The sequence below is a fragment of the Chiloscyllium plagiosum genome, unplaced genomic scaffold (assembly GCF_037043375.1).
Source record: "Chiloscyllium plagiosum isolate Xiang-an unplaced genomic scaffold, Cpla_swu_hap1 HiC_scaffold_30, whole genome shotgun sequence".
Classification (NCBI taxonomy): Eukaryota; Metazoa; Chordata; class Chondrichthyes; order Orectolobiformes; family Hemiscylliidae; genus Chiloscyllium; species Chiloscyllium plagiosum.
The window spans coordinates 3036476-3054354 of NW_028270168.1; the positions used below are offsets into that span (position 1 = coordinate 3036476).

A 17879-nucleotide genomic window follows, 5' to 3' on the forward strand; every position below is an offset into this window, starting at 1 on the left:
AGATGGCAGAGAAGGTGTAAAATAAACAAAACTGGTTATTTTATAAGGAACCTCTTAATATCACCAAGCTCCCATCATTTCTCACCTTCTTCCTGCCTTGTCTTTTCTTTCTCCTTCCCTTTATTCACAAGAGGAAGAACATGAAAGTGAAATGGATATAAAAATATGTTACCACACCAAGCAGCACACAGAGATAACACAGAGTTAATGACATTTTGTTTGTCCACACAAATCCAGTATTTAGAAATTACATCTAAACTGAAAAATACATCTGACTGTTCAGAGTGAGGTAAAGAGGGAGCCCTAATAAACTTCAAGAGAAGCACCAAACATTGTTAGTTTGAAGGGTTTTCCAAACAGTCTCTTTTGACTTTATGTAACTGAACCCAAGATAAAGAAGAAATGCACACAGAATTATTGTTATCTCAATCCTTTCATGTCAGTATGTCTATAAAAAGTTTTGAAAAACCCCTCATAATCAGAAAGGCCAGTATAATTTCTACCAAGCTTATAATTTGAAAAGTTAACGTGGAGGATTAATGGTAAAATGTGGAAAGTTTCTATGAAAGAATAACAGTGGAATAAAAAGTTATTTCAAAAAATCATGTTGAAAATCAAGCACGTGGTAGATTTTAGAGTTTCATCATTGGATCATGAATTTGATTTCAACCCAATGTAAATGGCCCCACGGGCTCACTGTAAAAGTTTTGGCAATCTCAGTACAGTGTTCACCAGCTGATGCAATTTTCCAGATGCAACTTTACCAAAATTTTATGGATCAGAAAGACCCAGGATGGGGTGAATGCATGAGACCGGGCAAGGATGGAAGTGTTTACTCCCAGATTTAATCATGATTGTATTTCAGCTAAGAAAGAGATTTTGCTGAGAAGGGATGTGAAATTATTGAAGTGTCAGATTTTACCCAGCCTGTTAATCAGAAATGGGAGCAGGTGCAGCTCTCTCACTACCCCGCTCAGCTTTACACTTGACAGAAAGTGCAAATCAAATGAGATTTAAAACAATATCTGAGCAGAACCCATTCCATTCCCACTAGGTTGGTGGCTTAATAACGATCTTCCATGCCCTTGCAATAATCCTCTTGAAAGGATGAATTTCACAAATAAAAACTAATAAAATTCTGTAATCCAGTTGAGAAAAATTCATGAACATATTTATAAAACAAATCCTGGAGCTGGTAGGTGAGACAGTTGAATCTGTTAATCAGAACACCCCGGGTCTAAATGACACTTTCAACATTTCCTTCATTTTCATGTTAATTAAGACCTGCAAGTTTTAGGTAAATTCTCTTTGTCATGGATGTCTAAACAATTGAATTATCAGACAAATGGCACATTACTGAGGGTAGTGCTTCCATGCAGCGCACAGCCCACGTAGTTTTGTGTATGAACTTAACAGCACAATGCCAGCAGAATGCAGTTACAGTCTGCTAATATTCCAGGGAGAGGGCTTCAGTTCAGAGAGATATTCATCCACATCTTTCTCATTTTCCTGCATTCAAGTTATGAATAAAGTTAAAAACAAAACCTAATCTGTTAATAAGCAAACAGAACTGTTATCAGATCATTTGTTCGGTTTGATTACTAAAGACCCAAACATCATTGTCCCATATCTCCATGGTAACTATCCTGTTGAAAGCCAGCAACAACGAAGCTTTATCTATTTTACACATCACCTGAGGATGCTGGAGCACTGCTATATGATGGCGCCATTAGCAGGGTGTAGATCATTCCTTATGATGATCTGATATTAATTCTTGATGGAATTCTATTCTGTGCATTTCTACATAAGGTTAGATGGTATAATCTGTGCCCACAAACTAAAACCAAACTAAGCTCGGATTAGAAATTTGAGACAGAATGCTGTCCCATTTCGAAAGGCGGATGTAGTTGACATGGGGAGTGGGGCTTCACTCCATCCCCATTTACTGGAAATGGGAATGGCTTAGGGTTCAGACACTTTGATTTAGAAGCATGTAACCAAACAATAGATGTAAATTTATCTTATTGACTTGAGCTATGTTCTACTGGCTGCACAACACACAAAGCAACCATTGATGAAAACAGCACCATGGAAACCAAAGGTAGCTTTGCACAGCACAGTCACTCACGGCACTCAATAACTTTCGAAGCAGCTGAAGTATGTGATAAAGGGGAGAAAAGCTGGGCTTAAGTTGAGGGAAATGGCCTCAGCAGGTACCCCTCTTGTGCCTCAAGCAAAGAATGTGGTGGTCTTTAGGAATGGAGACCCTTTCTTCACTGGAAGAAAGCTTGTGGTGAACCAGAGGCAGATCCTGACTTTTGAGTCTTTTTTAAATGAAGTGACCAATAACATCAATGCCCCTGTGGCTGTGAGAAATATTTACACACCAAGTGGGGGACATCGGGTTCTTCAGTTAAATGATCTACAGAATGGATCCCATTATGTGGCTGCAGGATTTGAAAAGTTTAAAAAAATAGAGTAAGTACGTTTATGCATTTCCATCTTACTCTGTCCACGAGCTAAAGTTCCTGTGAGTTTGAAAACCTTTGTGAATTTGTTTTTACAGAGCCAGTAAAAAAAAAACAGACCATGCCTGACCTTCAACATTTGTAAGAAGTCCATAGCGATAGACTAGGGAAGTCACAGTTTAATCCAGTTTACTAAAATTCCTTTAAATTCTGCCTATGCATCAATCCAGATTATTGCAGGACAAATCTCAAATTATTTACTTTCAACTTTTCTATCTTTTTCATTCCTCCTTTTCCCAATCTTTATTTTACTTTCTATTCCTCACTTAAATAGATGGAATTTATTTTTCTCGAGGTTCAATTCATGGTTTGGATTCTGTGAACAGAGCCTTTAGTCCCCGACAGGGGCAAGAGTAGATTAGTCAACATTTCGGGCATAAACCTTTCATCAGGAACGTCGATTTTCCTGCTTCTTGGATGCTGCCTGACCTGCTGTGCTTTTCCAGCACCATACTCTCGACTCTGATCTCCAGCATCTGCAGTCCTTATTTTCTCTTAGTTGGAAGATTAGACAGCAGCTAAATTCATCAATTGCCCCAAGCTCCTTTTCCAGAAGTGGGGCTGTGAGATTGGGATGGGGGTGAGGCCAGGGCTTTGGAGGAATATAGGTGAACATACTTACCATATTGGGCCTCCACGTCAAGGTGAATCAGGCCACTGTACATCATTTGCAAGTTTTAGAGGTTTTGTTTTCCTCTGGGAGGCTGCCCTCTCCCTGAGCAAGTGTAATCCATTAACTTGCTGAATTTTCCAGTCGGGAAACAGGATAAGAACAGGGGGAAAGGTGTACAGCTTTTGAGATCTAAGAGAAGGCTACACTAACTCCACTTCAAAGAGTTGCTCTCTATTGGGACCAGTGTTCAAGCAAACCACTTGACCAGGGAAGTGGCTATGGAGTATAATGTATGACCAGGGAAGTGGCGATGGAGTATAATGTATGACCAGGGAAGTGGCGATGGAGTATAATTAGATTAGATTACTTACAGTGTGGAAACAGGCCCTTCAGCCCAACAAGTCCACACCGACCCTCTGAAGAGCAATCCACCCAGACCCATTCGTCTACATTTACCCCTTCACCTAATGCATGGCCAATTCACCTAACCTGGACATTTGTGGACTGTGGGAGGAAACCGGAGCACCCGGAGAAAACCCACGCAGACATAAGGAGAAATGTGCAAACTCCACACAGACAGTTGCCCGAGGCGGGAATTGAACCCGGGTCTCTGGCACAGTGAGGCAGCAGTGCTAGCCACTGTGCCATTGTGCTGCCAAATGTATGACCAGGGAAGTGGCGATGGAGTATAATGTATGACCAGGGAAGTGGCGATGTACGAAAATGGTAGTTTTTCACTTTGGAAGGAAAGGTAAATAAAAGTATTACTTAAACAGGGAATAACTACAGAATTTAGAGATGCAGAGGGCTCCAGGTGTTTTTGTGCATGAGTTATGAAAGTTGGATTTTTCTACTCATCTATTGGATGCATCAATGATAAGACCAACTTTTATTACCCATTCCTAAACACCCTTAACTGGAACAACTTTCCAGCTCTTTTCAGAGGCCGGTTAAAAATCAACCACATTGCTGTGGGTCTGAACTTGCATGTCACTGCAATCAGTATGCCCACAATGACCGTCACCAATTTGTATAGATGCACATAGAAAGTATTCTATCTGGATGCATCACAGCTCAGTATGGCAACTGTTCTGCCCAAGAACACAAAAAATTACAGAGAGTTGTGAACACAGCCCAGTCCATCATGCAAATCAGCCAACAGAATCAAAGACCACCCCCACCCCAGTTATATTCTATTCCACCCTCTTCCATCAGACAGAAGATAAAAAAAAGTTTGAAAACAGGTACAAACAAATTCAAGGACAGCTTCTTCCCTGCTATTATCAAACTTATGAATGGACCTCTCATATATTCAAGTTGATCTTTCTCTGTACCTACTCTGTGGCTGTAACAGTACATTTTGCATTCTGTTCCATTGCCCTGATGTACTTATGTAAGGTATGATTTGTCTAGATAGCATGTAAAACAATACTTTTCAGTGTACTTTGGTACCTGTGACAATAATCAAATCAAATGTAGGCCAGACCAGGTAAGGACAGCAGATTCCCTTCTCTAAAAGGCATGCATAAAACAGATAGGTTTTACAATAGTCATTACACAGTCCATATTAACCTAACTTTTCAATTGCAATTTCTTTTCTCTGTTGAACTCCAGTCTCACTATCTTTCATGGTGAGATTTAAACCTTATCCCCGAATTGTCAGCCTGGGTTTCTGAATTAATCATCCAATGACAATAGCACTTCACCACCACCTCCCCTTGATGTCACAGTTGATTGAGTATGGCGTCAAGGAGCCCTGGCAAAACTGGAATCAATTGGAATCAGCAGGAAAACTCTCCACTGGTCAGAGTCAAACTTGGCACATTGGAAGATGGCTGTGGTTGTTGGATGTCAGTCATCTCAGCTCCAGGACATCTCTGCAGGAGTTCCTCAGGGTAGTGTCCTAGGCCCAACCATTTTCAGCTGCTTCAGCTATGACCTTTGCTCCATCATAAGGTCAGATGTGGGATGGTCGCTGATGATTGCACAATGTTCAGCACCATTCACAACTCTGCAGATATTGAGACAGTTCATGTCCACATGCAGCAAGACCTGGACAATATCCAGGTTTAGCAGACAAGGGGCAGATAATATACACACCACACAAATGCCCGGCAATGACTTTCAACAAAAGCGAATCTAACCATCACCCTTTGACATTCAATGGCTTTACCATCACTGAATGCTCCACTATCAACATCCTGGGGGTTACAATTGACCAGAAGCTCAACTGGACTCATTGTATCAATACAGTGAGTACAAGAGCAGGTCAGAGATTCAGAATCCTACAGCAAGTAACTCACCCCCGATTCCCCAACCTGTCCATCATCTATGAGGCATAAGTCAAGAATGTGATGGAATACTCCCCACCTGCCTGGAGGGTGATAAGTCCAACAACAAGGATCTTGACATTACCCAGGACAAGCAGCTCCTACTTAATTGACACCATATCCACAAACATCCACTCCCTTTAGCACCGACGCTCAGTAGCAGCAATGTGTACCATCTACAAGATGCTCTGCAGAAATTCACAAAGATCCTCAGACAGCACCTTCCAAACACACAGCCACTTCCATTCAAAGGCAGGCTGCCACCTGTGTGGGTCTGGGAGGGATTATCTAAATAAGGAAAGGTGAGATGCTGAAGGAATTTGAAAGTGATGTTGAATCAATGCATAACTTTATCAGCCCACTGTGGGTTACCAGGCACAGGGATGATCAGTGAACACGGTGTGGTGTGAATATGGGCACAGACAGCAGAGTTTCACCTTGTAAGAAGAGGGTAGGATTTTTGAGGCTAAGATGAAGTGCATTAAAATGGTCAAGTCTAGAGGTGATGACAACCTGAGTGAGGGCTCCTGTAGCTGATAAACTGAAATGGCTGAGGTTATGGATGCGGAGTAATTCAGTCTCAGAAAAATGGGGATGGAATCTGTATTTGGGAAACTTGGTTTAGAAAGGGGATTGAAAACAATGGCTTCGGTTTTACCAATGTTAACCATCAGTCATTTAAAGTTTAATACATTTTTCACAGTTTCCAAATCATGTCTGTATATTTTATCCTTCTTTACAATTGACCCATGTATCATGTTTAATGTTTCAGTGTGTATATCATTCAAATTTAAATGCATCTTTTATCTGTTAATCTGTCTACTAAGTTTAAATGGATTGTTGGAAATGCTATCAATCAGCTTCATAGCATTCACCTGACCACAAGCTGTGGTGCTATCTGAAAGTTTACAATACATCATCATTAAAAGTTCCCTCCACCATATCATTTATGGACAGCGTAAATAATAAAAGGGCACAGATCAGATTCCTGCTCAGATTCATTCATTAATTGCCTTCCAGATAGCCTTTCATATTTCCCTCCTGCTTTCTACTGCCAAGATAATATTCAGTCCAAGTTGACAAACCTGTCCTGAATTCTGCACATGGCAGCATTCTGTTTGAAAATCTTGTGTTTGAACTTTATCAAATACCTTCTGAAACATAATTATTACCAGCTTAATTTTGTCTTTGACTGTTTATTTTTAATCATAAAGTCATAAGAAATAGGAACAGAAGTAGACCATTCGGCCCCTTGACCTTGCTCTGCCATTCAGTAGGGTCATGGCTGATCAAACATTCCTCACATCCATTTTCCCACATTTCTCCATCACCCTTGATTCCCCGACTGATCAAAAATCTATTGATCTCAGCCTTAAATATATACAAGGACTCTAGTCCCAGAGCTCTCTGTGGCCAGGAATTCCAAAGACTCACAACCCTCTGAGAGAAGAAATTCCTCCTCATCTCAGTCTTACAGTGGTGTCTCCTAGAGTATATAAGCTGAAAGTGTTAATAGGTTATGTCAAAATGCTTAATTTAACATACTTTTCATTTATTAGACAATTTGTTTTTGGTGATTTGTAAAATAAATCAAACATTTAACTCCAGACAAAATGAGAACAAAATAACTTCCTATTTGTCCAACTATTTTACTAGTTTGCTACTTGCTCTTAAATTATGGTTGGTACACCTGGCCCAGGCTGCCTGCCCTGGCCATACCCAGTTCCTTCCACTGCTGGTACTATTGGTGTGTGCCAGTTTGTCAGTGCCAGGACTGGTTTGCACCTCATTGTTCACTGCTCAGAGAGATGTCTGTTCCACCAGCATCCCATTCTCTCCTCTGTCTCTCACTGGCTTCCAGCCCCAAGCCCTCAGCACCTCTCCTCTGATTGGTGGTCCTTGTATGTCCTTCATTCCTGAGGGTCCCTTGCATTGCAATCACTCCTGGAGTTTTGCCACTTGCACCGTGCTGTCTCGCTATACAAACCACTCCCACTGTCCTTCTCTCTTTGTTTTACCTGAGTTTGGTGACTGTGTTTTTGATTTTCCTGGCAGCTGTGTTTGGTGAGTTTGCCCATCTTTAATGGGGGCAGCTGTTTATTGTGTTTCTGAGTTTGGCACCACAGGGCAGGGCAGCTAGCCCACACGGGTACTGTAGAGATGGCAGTGCAGTGTTAAAGCCATTGGATGGATAATTCCTAACCTCAGCCTCTCTCATGCTCTGGAGAATCAGATGCTGTCATATCAGCTGTTGGAATTTGAAAGCTCGTCTCAGCCATGGGATCTTATTGTTTGAAGTTCTCACAATACCTACAGAATCGGTTTGCTTCAGTAGATATTTCAGACACTCAGTGCCTTTTAAAGGTGTTTCAGGGTTTTGAACTCATTTTTATGACCAGAGTATGGTAATCAACTGGATTTCCTCTTCTGACACCAGTGGATGCAGGATTTATGTCTTAAGTTCACTTTTTCCGTAAGGTTTTAATCCTTCTCAAGTCATTAAAATATTCCATTTAAAATTATCCAATTGTTTTGGAAACTGAATGGTGCCTCATATCACAACAAACCCTCCAGAATTTCTCGACGTCGAGTTTACAGTGTTACCCCACAAAGTATCTCAATGTTGTAATTCAAGCTGCGGGTCAGATGTTTTGAGATCGTTAACAGTTTGTCTTCCACACATTTATTATTTCTTTTTCCTGAAGGAGTCCATTTCTGTGGATTCTTATACGTTCTCATTAAGTAGCTCTTTCAGTTCCTCCATTTTTTGGAATGCACACTTTCATGATGTCATGAAACTATCATCACATTAAAACCCACCTGGTTCACTAAAAGGCTTTAGGGAAGGAATTCTGTCATCATTCTCTGTCTGGCCTACATGTAACCCCAGACCCACAGCAATGTAACTGACTCTTAACCCTTGTGGTATGAAATGGTCTCTGAGCCAGTTCAATGGGAATTGGGCAGCTCATGTCTCACAGAGGTTTAAAGAAACCAAAGATAAGGTATTCTCTGCAGTTGCTGTCTCACCAATTTCAGCTCCAGTGAAAACGCGGTTTACTAGTAACAGTTTTTTAGTTGAACCAGTATTGTACCACCATCAATCAGAAAGTGTGAAAGACCTGGTGGGTTGTAGTGATCGAAAGGAGATCAGCCAGTTGGTCCTTACAGAAGAGAAGTTCTCTGATTGGGCCTGTTAATCTGGTCCAGTCAGGGATCCCTGGCTGACAGGTACCAACAGGAGTGTCAGAGATTCTGTTCACACAGCCCCATAGCATCATACAGCACAGAAACAAAACCTTCGATCCAACCAGTTCATGCTGACCATAATCCCAAATTAAACTAGTCCCACCTGCTTGCTCCTGACCCATATCCCTCCAAACATTTCTTATTCATGTACATATCCAAATGTCTTTTAAACATTGTAACTGTGCCCACATCCACCACTTCCTCTGGAAGTTCATTCCACACATGAACCACTCTCTGTGTCAAAAAACTGATGTCATGTCTGTTTAAAATCTTTTTCCTCTCACCTTAAAAATATACTCACTTGTCTTGAAATCCCTCACCCTGAGGAAATGATACCTTATTAGATTAGATTACTTTCAGTGTGGAAACAGGCCCTTCAGCCCAACAAATCCACACCAACCTAGACCCATTCCCCTATGTTTACTCCTGCACCTAACACTACGGGCAATTTAGCATGGCCAATTCACCTGACCTGCACATTTTTGGATTGTGGGAGGAAACTGGAGCACCCGGAGGAAACCCACACAGACACGGGGAGAACGTGCAAACTCCACACAGCCAGTTGCCTGAGGTGGGAATTGAACCCGGGTCTCTGGCGCTGTGAGGCAGCAATGCTAACCACTGTGCCACAGTGCTGCCCATATCTATACCCCTCATGATCTTATAAACTTCTATAAGGTCACCCCTCAATCGCCTACGCTCCAAATAAAAAAAGTCCCGGCCTCTCCTTATAACTCAGACCCTCCATTCCCAGCAACATCTGGGAAACCTCTTCTGAACCCTCTCCAATTTAATAATATCCTTCCTTTGGCAGGGCAACCAAAACTGGACACAGTACTCCAGAAGAGATCTCACCAATGTCCTATACAACCTCAACATAATGTCCCAATTTACTAACCATGCCTTTGATATTTTAATCTAAATCATTTTTATAAATGACAAATGAAAGTGGATCAGGCACCAATCCCTGTGGAACACTGCTGGTGACAGGCCTCAGTCTGAAACACAATCCTCCACCACCGTCCTCTGTTTCCTACCATTAAGCCAATTTTGTTGCTAACTGGCAAGATCACCCTGAACTGTATATGACCTAACTTGTCTACTATGTGGAATCTTGTCAAAGGCTTTCCTAAAGTCCAAGTAAACATATCTACTGCTCTACCTTCATCAATCTTCTTGGTTACTTCCTCAAAAAACTCAATCATGGTTGTGAGAAACAATTTCCCTTGCACTCTTAGAGCTGACTCTGAGGGAGTTGGATCTGTGTCAAAGGCTTTCCATGTGTAAATAAAGAGAGACTTGGTGACAGGATACCAGCCTTTGTGGGGTCATTTCAAGGGTGAAGGATCAAACAAATTTACAGAGTAACAATGGGTGCTACAGAAGGAAACTGTGATTCATTGTAACTGTTCCTGAAGAGTGGAATTCAGAATATTCAATGTGTGTGATAGATTGTGGTTTAGTTCAAGGACACTCATCTAACCACAATGATCAAAAGTAGCTTTGTCCTATGCGAAAAAGACAGTGATCGAAGAGAAATTCTCATCAGCACTTAGGTTCACTTCTCAGAATTGTTACCCCTAACAACGCGAGTTTGGCTATTAAAGCCAATTGGGTAAAAGTTAATGCTGTGCTAATTAGCTAAAACAATAATTGTTTGTGAAGTGATTCGCATTGACCTTGATGACCCAGGCTAGTCAGACACTATATTTCCTTCTTTTTCATCTAAATTGAATTGAATTAAATGATTTTTTGTCACTTGTTTTTAACAAATAAACCTTGTGAAAAGAGGAATATGTTGTCACACTCTGATGCCATTTTGAGTTCCGGATGATATTAAGGTAAAAAAGAGAATATAACGAAAACCAAAGGTCCTCCTCCTTCCTTGTGCTCTGTGTGGTATCGTGGTGGGTGGGGGCTACCTCTACAACATGCTCCATGCCCACCAACGCCTCTGTATCACAGTCCATTCCAGGAGCACCACGCTGACGCCACCATTACCACTACCAATGCACCACCAGGAGCACCAACACTAAGCCAGTCACGCTGCCACCGATGTCGATCTGCCGGAGCACCGATTCAGGCGTACTGTATTGCTGCAGCTGAAGGCCAACATCCTGATTCTGACACTGACCGCAGGGTGCCCCCTGCTGTCACCACCAGCCATTTACACTGTAGAAAAATAGTGGAATTAGTATGAGAGGCAACAATCAATGGCAGTTTCAATTTGTCAGTTATAATATCATGCCTTCTGTGAAACTGAAAGGGAAATTTTCCAATAAAAAAGAAAGTTTAACCTAAAAACATGTAATAGTCCCAGTATGTTAAACTGGGGCTTAAACTGCAACAATATAGTTGTGAAATATAAACAGCATCAGTTAGTCCCAGACAGAAAGGAGGAAATGCCTAAAACATTTGAAAGAATCTTCCTGATTCCTAGAGGCTGGGAATATTGAGGTGAGTAACTCGCTTCCTAACTCCCCAAAACCTGTCCACCATCTACAAGGCACAGTCAGGAGGGTGATGGAATACTCCCCACTTGACTGAATGGGTTCAGCTACAACAATACACAAGAAGCTTGACACCATCCAGGACAAAGCAGCCGCTTGATTGGCACCACATCCACAAACATCCACTCCCTCCACCACTGATGCTCAGTAGCAGCAGCGTTTACTCTCCACAAGATGCACTGCAGAAATTCACCACAACTCCTTCAACAGTACCTTCCAAATCCACGACCCTACTTCCATCAAGTAGGACAAAGGCAGAAGGTACAAGAGAACGCCACCCCCTGCAAGATCCCCTTCAAGCCACTCACCATCCTGACTTAGACATGTATCACTGTTCTTTTACTGTCACTGGTTCAAAATCCCTAAGGACACTGTGGAACAACCTACAGTACATGGACTGCAGCAGTTCAGGAAGGCAGCTCACCTCCACCTTCTCAACAGTCATTCGAGATGGACAATAAATCCTGGCCCAGCCAGCAACACCCTGTCTGTGAATGAATAAAAAATTAAAATAGAGAACAAATGTTAATGTACTGACAAAGCTGGGAACTGTGGAACTCAGTGGCATAGTGATGCACATAGCAGTGATATCACTGGAGTAATAATGCACAGGGGGTCAATCTTCTTCCCCCAGTAGGGACAAACCAGTAATCAACTGCATTTTGAAGTGTACAAGATCACTTGGACCAGTTTGTCAGTTTCACTGACCTTTCTTCTTGGGGTACAGAAGATGTTGAAATTTTAATCCAGTTTCGAAAATCTCTCAGAGCCACCTAGTTTCCATTTCAGGAGAAAAACCTGCCATCCTTCCCTGGTCTGGGGTACACTTGACATCTGACCCTGTATCGATGTGGTTAACTCTGAAAGGGCCTTGCAACTCACTCAGTGAGGGTTACCAAGCAGAATAAACCAACCTGATGGTGCTGTGGGCAGAAGTGCACCCCAGACACTGCAAGCTTTAAAACAGGTAGCTTTCCCAACACCTACTCTGGAGCAATTAGGGATGTTCATTAATAACAAATGAAGAACAAAAGTGATTGAATTGGTGAATTGAGTAGATACCAGTATCTTGCGCAGGCTATTTCTCTGTTACAAATGGAAATGTGCTAATTACGGAAAATCACAGACTAATGGAGCACAATTTTTTTCATCTTGTAACTTGCAAGAAGTGATGGGACATCTTTTGCTTGAAGGCAGATGTGCTGCTTTTTGACAGTGAATGAGGAAATTGGGTGTGGGAGTTGGATACCGAACTGCATTTTACACTTGTTAAATTTTCATACATACAACAGATTTTACTGGGCATAATAATGAGATCAAACACATAAATTGTGAAATGTTGAACATAATGAGAGACATTATATTTGTAAAATCAGAACACAAAAGTTAAATTGCACTTATTAAAAGTGCTTGTGAAGCTTTTCTTTGATTGTGGGGTGTGACTTACACCCCCCACTCCCCCTCCCTCCCACCCCAGCAGTGGTTGTACATAACCTGCTGCCAAATGATTCAGAGATAAATATGATTATTAAACGTCTGATCATATTCTCAAGAAATGGAGTTGAAGTTGTTAAGTAAACTTCGGAATATAGAAAGTTGGAACAGCAGCCCTTTTAGCCTGCTTCACCATTCAATGTGATCATGGCTGATCATCTGCCTCAGTCCCTGCTCTCTCCCCCATACCCTTTGATCCCTTTAGCCCTAAGAACTATTTTTAATTCCTTCCTGAAAACATTCAATGTTTTGGCCTCAACTGCTTTCTGTGGTAGAGAATTCCACATGCCAAACAGGGCTGGAGGAGTATTACCTTATCTTTTCATAGAATAGTCATAGAATCCTTAGTGCGGAAGAAGGCCATTTGACCCATCGAGTCTACATCGACCCTCCAAAGTGATCCCATCCAGACCGACCCCCTACCTTATCCCTGACGCCCTGCATTCCCCATGGCTAATCCACCTAGCCTGCAAATAGACACAATAGACAATTTCACATGGCCAAACCATTTAATCTGCACATCTTTGGATTCTTCTTCAAATAATACTGTCGATTATTTATCTCCACCTGAAACATAGAATCAGACTGTTTATCAGCTCTGATTATCCCATGCCTTCTCAGATGTAAAAGCAGCACAAGTCCTGGAGTGGGTCTTGATCCTACAGCATTGACAGAGAAGAATACCTAGAGGGAAACTAGAGGGTATCACTGAGAGACTAATGAAGCATCAGCTTCATTTTAATAAATACACAGAATTTTGTCCAAAACAATTTTTTTCTATAGGCAATGTGATTGAAAATGATACCACGTTAATACCTGGTATGAACTTGATAAACCATATTCCAGCCTGAATACAATATTAGAGCTGAAAAATGTGTTGCTGGAAAAGTGCAGCAGGTCAGGCAGCATTCAAGGAGCAGGAGAATTGACATTTCGGGCATGAGCCCTTCTTCAGGCTTCTGCCCGAAACGTCGATTCTTCTGCTCCTTGGATGCTGCCTGACCTGCTGCACTTTTCCAGCAACACATTTTTCAGCTCTGATCTCCAGCATCTGCAGTCCTCACTTTCTCCTGAATACAATATTACATTGGTACAGGAAAGTTTAAAATGTGACATCTCAGGTAAAATTGATTTTTTACAAAGAGTTGCCACTTAGGTCTCCTTACTCCTTGGAACTTTTAATTTGCATCATCTGCTTTAGATGTGTGAAAAGATAGAGATGTTCAAGAAAATCGAACTAATCTATGCCATGAAACCAATTTAGAATTCAGTCTGTATTTCTTTCACAAAATTAATTAACTAAATTCAGAGAAGGAATATCTTCAGTTTTTGCTGTAAATAATTTAATGGCTTTCTTGCAGTTAAATTTTTCTAGAATTATGTTTGCACTCTGTAAGGGTAGCACTGGATTGTACATTGTCAGCAGTACTGGAGTTTGGAGCTCATCCCATCTTAATGTGCTCTCAACCTAAAGCCAATCTCCAGAAGCAACTCACCCTCGATAAATCGAAGCTCAGCATTGTACCCTCTATTCCTGATGAAGGGCTTTTGCCTGAAACGTCGATTTTCCTGCTCCTCGGATGCTGCCTGACCTGCTGTGCTTTTCCAGCACTGCTCTAATCTAAATTATACATAAGGGATCATACCAGGTCAGCAAGGGGTTATTAAACCATGAGTGCATCGCACTGTCAGGAGCACAGACTTTGAACTATGTTCTGTGGATTTCTCTAACAGATTGGAAACACCAAGCTCCTGAAGAGTTTAGTTCAAGCTAATTAATGGTTTGGCCTAGTTTCTAACCTGTGGAATTCAAAGAAACATAGGAAGTAGGCCATTCAGCCCCTCCTACTTGTTCCACCATTCAGTAAGGTCATGGTGGACTGTGGTCTAACTCCATAGGGTACCTTGGGCTCATTTCCCCGATTCCCTTGCTTCATTAAAATTTGTCTGACCCATATTTATATTCAACAATAAAATTAGCATTAACCACTATTTGAGGAAGAAAGTTCAAAACCTCCACCAGTCTTTGCATGTCAAAGTGCTTTCTAACGTCTGCCCTAGATGGCCTGGCCCTAATTCTTACACTTTGCCCCAATTCTAGAATCTTCAACCGGTGGAATAACTGTAGTCTTTATCTACTCTGTCTTTCTCTGTTAATATGCTGAAGACCTTGATGAGGTCACCCCTTAACCTTCCAAATTCTAGAGATTAAAGCTTTCATCTCTCCTCATACCCTCACCCCTGATGTCTAGGTCTCATCCTTGTAAACCTGTGTTGAACTCCCTGCAGGGCCAAAAACATCCTTTCTAAGGTGTGGTACCCAAATCTGCTCTCAGTACCCTAAATGAAGGCTAACCAGGGTTTTGAATAACTGCAGCATAATGTCTATATCCCCATGTCTCCAGCCTGTTAGATATACAGGGCCAGCATTCCATTCACTGCCCTGAATGGTTTCCATATCTGTTTGTGGCATTTTAAAGATCTGTGCACCTGAATCCCCAAATCTTGTTGGACATCAGTGTATTTAACTTTGTGCCTGATCTATCTTTTTTCAGCCTGGAATGGATAATCTTGCACTTGCGAAATATTAAAATCTGTCTTCCACAGCTTTGTTCGTTCATCCAATCTATTAATATCCTGTTGTAATTTTAAGCTGCTATCAACAATGGCTATAATTCTGCCCAATTTTATGTTATCACAAAGTTGGATAGATGACTTTTATTCCATTATCCAAGTTATTAATGAATATTGTGAATAACTGTGGGCCCAAAATAGATCCCTTGTGGAACACCACTAATCACATTCTGCTAATTTGAGTTTTGTACCTATTCTTACCCATTATTCCAACTCTCTGTTTCCTCCCACTCAGCCAATCTCCTGTCCATGTCAGTAATTTGTCCTCAATTCCAAAGGCTTCCATCTTTGGTTGCTCCATGTCAGGCTAACTGGTCTGGAATTCCCTGGTTTCTCTCTGTCACCCTCTTTAAAGAGCAGAGCGACATGAGCGAATTTCCAATCCAGCAGTAGAGCTCCTGAATCCAGGGAACTCGGAAAGATTATGGTTAGAGCATCGGCAATGTGCTCTCCTACCTGCTATAACACTGGGGATTTGTCAATCTTTAATTCTATTAACTTTCCTATTATTGATGATTTATTTTAGCTCATTTTATTTAGTCCTGCCCCGATCCTCTGGTAATTTCTTTGGGATTTCCAGCAAGCCCTCCTCTTTTTCTGCTGTGAACATTGAAGCAAAATAATTGTTCAATATGTCTGCCTTTTCCCCATAGTCACTAACAATATCCCCACTGTCAGCCTTCAGTGAGCCAATAGCCCTCTTAACCAACCACTTTCCCTTTATATAGCTGCAAAATCTGTAAATTCCCAACTATAAAATCTCTTCTTATTGTTCTTTATGTCCCCTGCAAGTTTCCTTCCATAGTCTTTTACCTGCTGTTATAACTCTCTTTGTGGCTCTTTGTTGGTCTTTGTATTTATAGAACATAGAAGAATACAGCGCAGTACAGGCCCTTTGGCCCTCGATGTTGCGCCGATCCAAGCTCACCTAACCTACACTAGCCCACTATCCTCCATATGCCTATCCAATGCCCGCTTAAATGCCCATAATGAGGGAGAGTCCACCACTGCTACTGGCAGAGCATTCCATGAACTCACGACTCGCTGAGTAAAGAACCTACCCCTAACATCTGTCCTATACCTACCCCCCCTTAATTTAAAGCTATGCCCCCCTGTAATAGCTGACCCCATACGTGGAAAAAGATTCTCACTGTCGACCCTATCTAAACCCCTCATCATCTTGTACACCTCTATCAAGTCACCCCTAAACCTTCTTTTCTCCAATGAAAACAACCCCAACTGCCTCAGCCTTTCCTCATACGATCTTTCTACCATACCAGGCAACATCGTGGTAAACCTCCTCTGCACCCGTTCCAGTGCCTCCACATCCTTCCTATAGTATGGCGACCAAAACTGCATACAATACTCCAGATGCGGCCGCACCAGAGTCTTATACAACTGCAACATGACCTCAGTACTCCGGAACTCAATTCTTCTACCAATAAAAGCCAGTATGCCATATGCCTTCTTCACCGCACTATTTACCTGGGTGGCAACTTTCAAAGATCTGTGTACATGGACACCAAGATCCCTCTGCTCATCCACACTACCAAGTATCTGACCATTAGCCCAGTACCCTATCTTTTTATTACTCTTACCAAAGTGAATCACCTCACACTTACCTACATTGAACTCCATTTGCCACTTTTCTGCCCAGTTCTGCAGCTCACCCAACCTTCTAACCTCTCCTCCAGGTCATTTATAAAAATGACAAACAGCAATGGTCCCAAAACAGATCCTTGCGGAACACCGCTAGTGACGGCACTCCAAAATGAACCTTTGCCATCAACTACTACCCTCTGTCTTCTTCCAGCCAGCCAATTCCTAATCCAAACCTCCAACTCACCCTCAATGCCACACCTCCGTATTTTTTGCAGTAGTCTACCATGGGGAACCTTATCAAACACCTTACTAAATTCCATATACACCACATCTACCGCTTTCCCCTCGTCCACCTCCTTAGTCACCTTCTCAAAGAATTCAATAAGGTTTGTGAGGCACGACCTGCCCTTCACAAAACCATGCTGACTATCCTTGATCACATTATTCCTATCCAGATGTTCATAAATCCTATCCCTTACAATTCTCTCTAAGATTTTGCCCACAACAGAAGTGAGACTCACCGGCCTATAGTTACTAGGGTTATCCCTACTCCCCTTCTTGAACAAGGGAACCACATTTGCTAGCCTCCAATCTTCTGGCACTACTCCTGTAGACAACGAAGACATAAAAATCAAGGCCAATGGCTCTGCAATCTCCTCCCTTGCTTCCCAGAGAATCCTAGGATAAATGCCATCAGGCCCAGGGGACTTATCTATTTTCACCCTTTCCAGAATTTCCAACACCTCTTCTCTACATACCTCAAAGACATCCATTCTACTTAATTGTGACTCAGTACTCACATTGACATCAATGTCCTGTTCCTGATTGAATACTGACGAAAAGTATTCATTCAGTGTCTCCCCAATCTCTTCAGCCTCCACACGCAACTTCCCACTACTATCCTTGACTGAACCTATTC

The 17879-nt window shown here is 41.8% G+C and overlaps 1 protein-coding gene across 3 annotated transcripts in view; it reads left to right on the forward strand.

Annotated features, from left to right (window-relative positions):
* The first annotated feature begins 2200 nt into the window (after nucleotides 1-2200).
* The window catches only part of dcdc2b (doublecortin domain containing 2B), an 85305-nt gene continuing 69626 nt past the window's right edge, over nucleotides 2201-17879 (forward strand). For all 3 annotated transcript variants that reach the window (XM_087976995.1, XM_087976994.1, XM_087976996.1), the window contains exon 1: nucleotides 2201-2478. In XM_087976995.1, coding sequence (XP_087833121.1) covers nucleotides 2201-2478 — 278 coding nt within the window. The remainder of the gene's footprint in view (nucleotides 2479-17879) is intronic.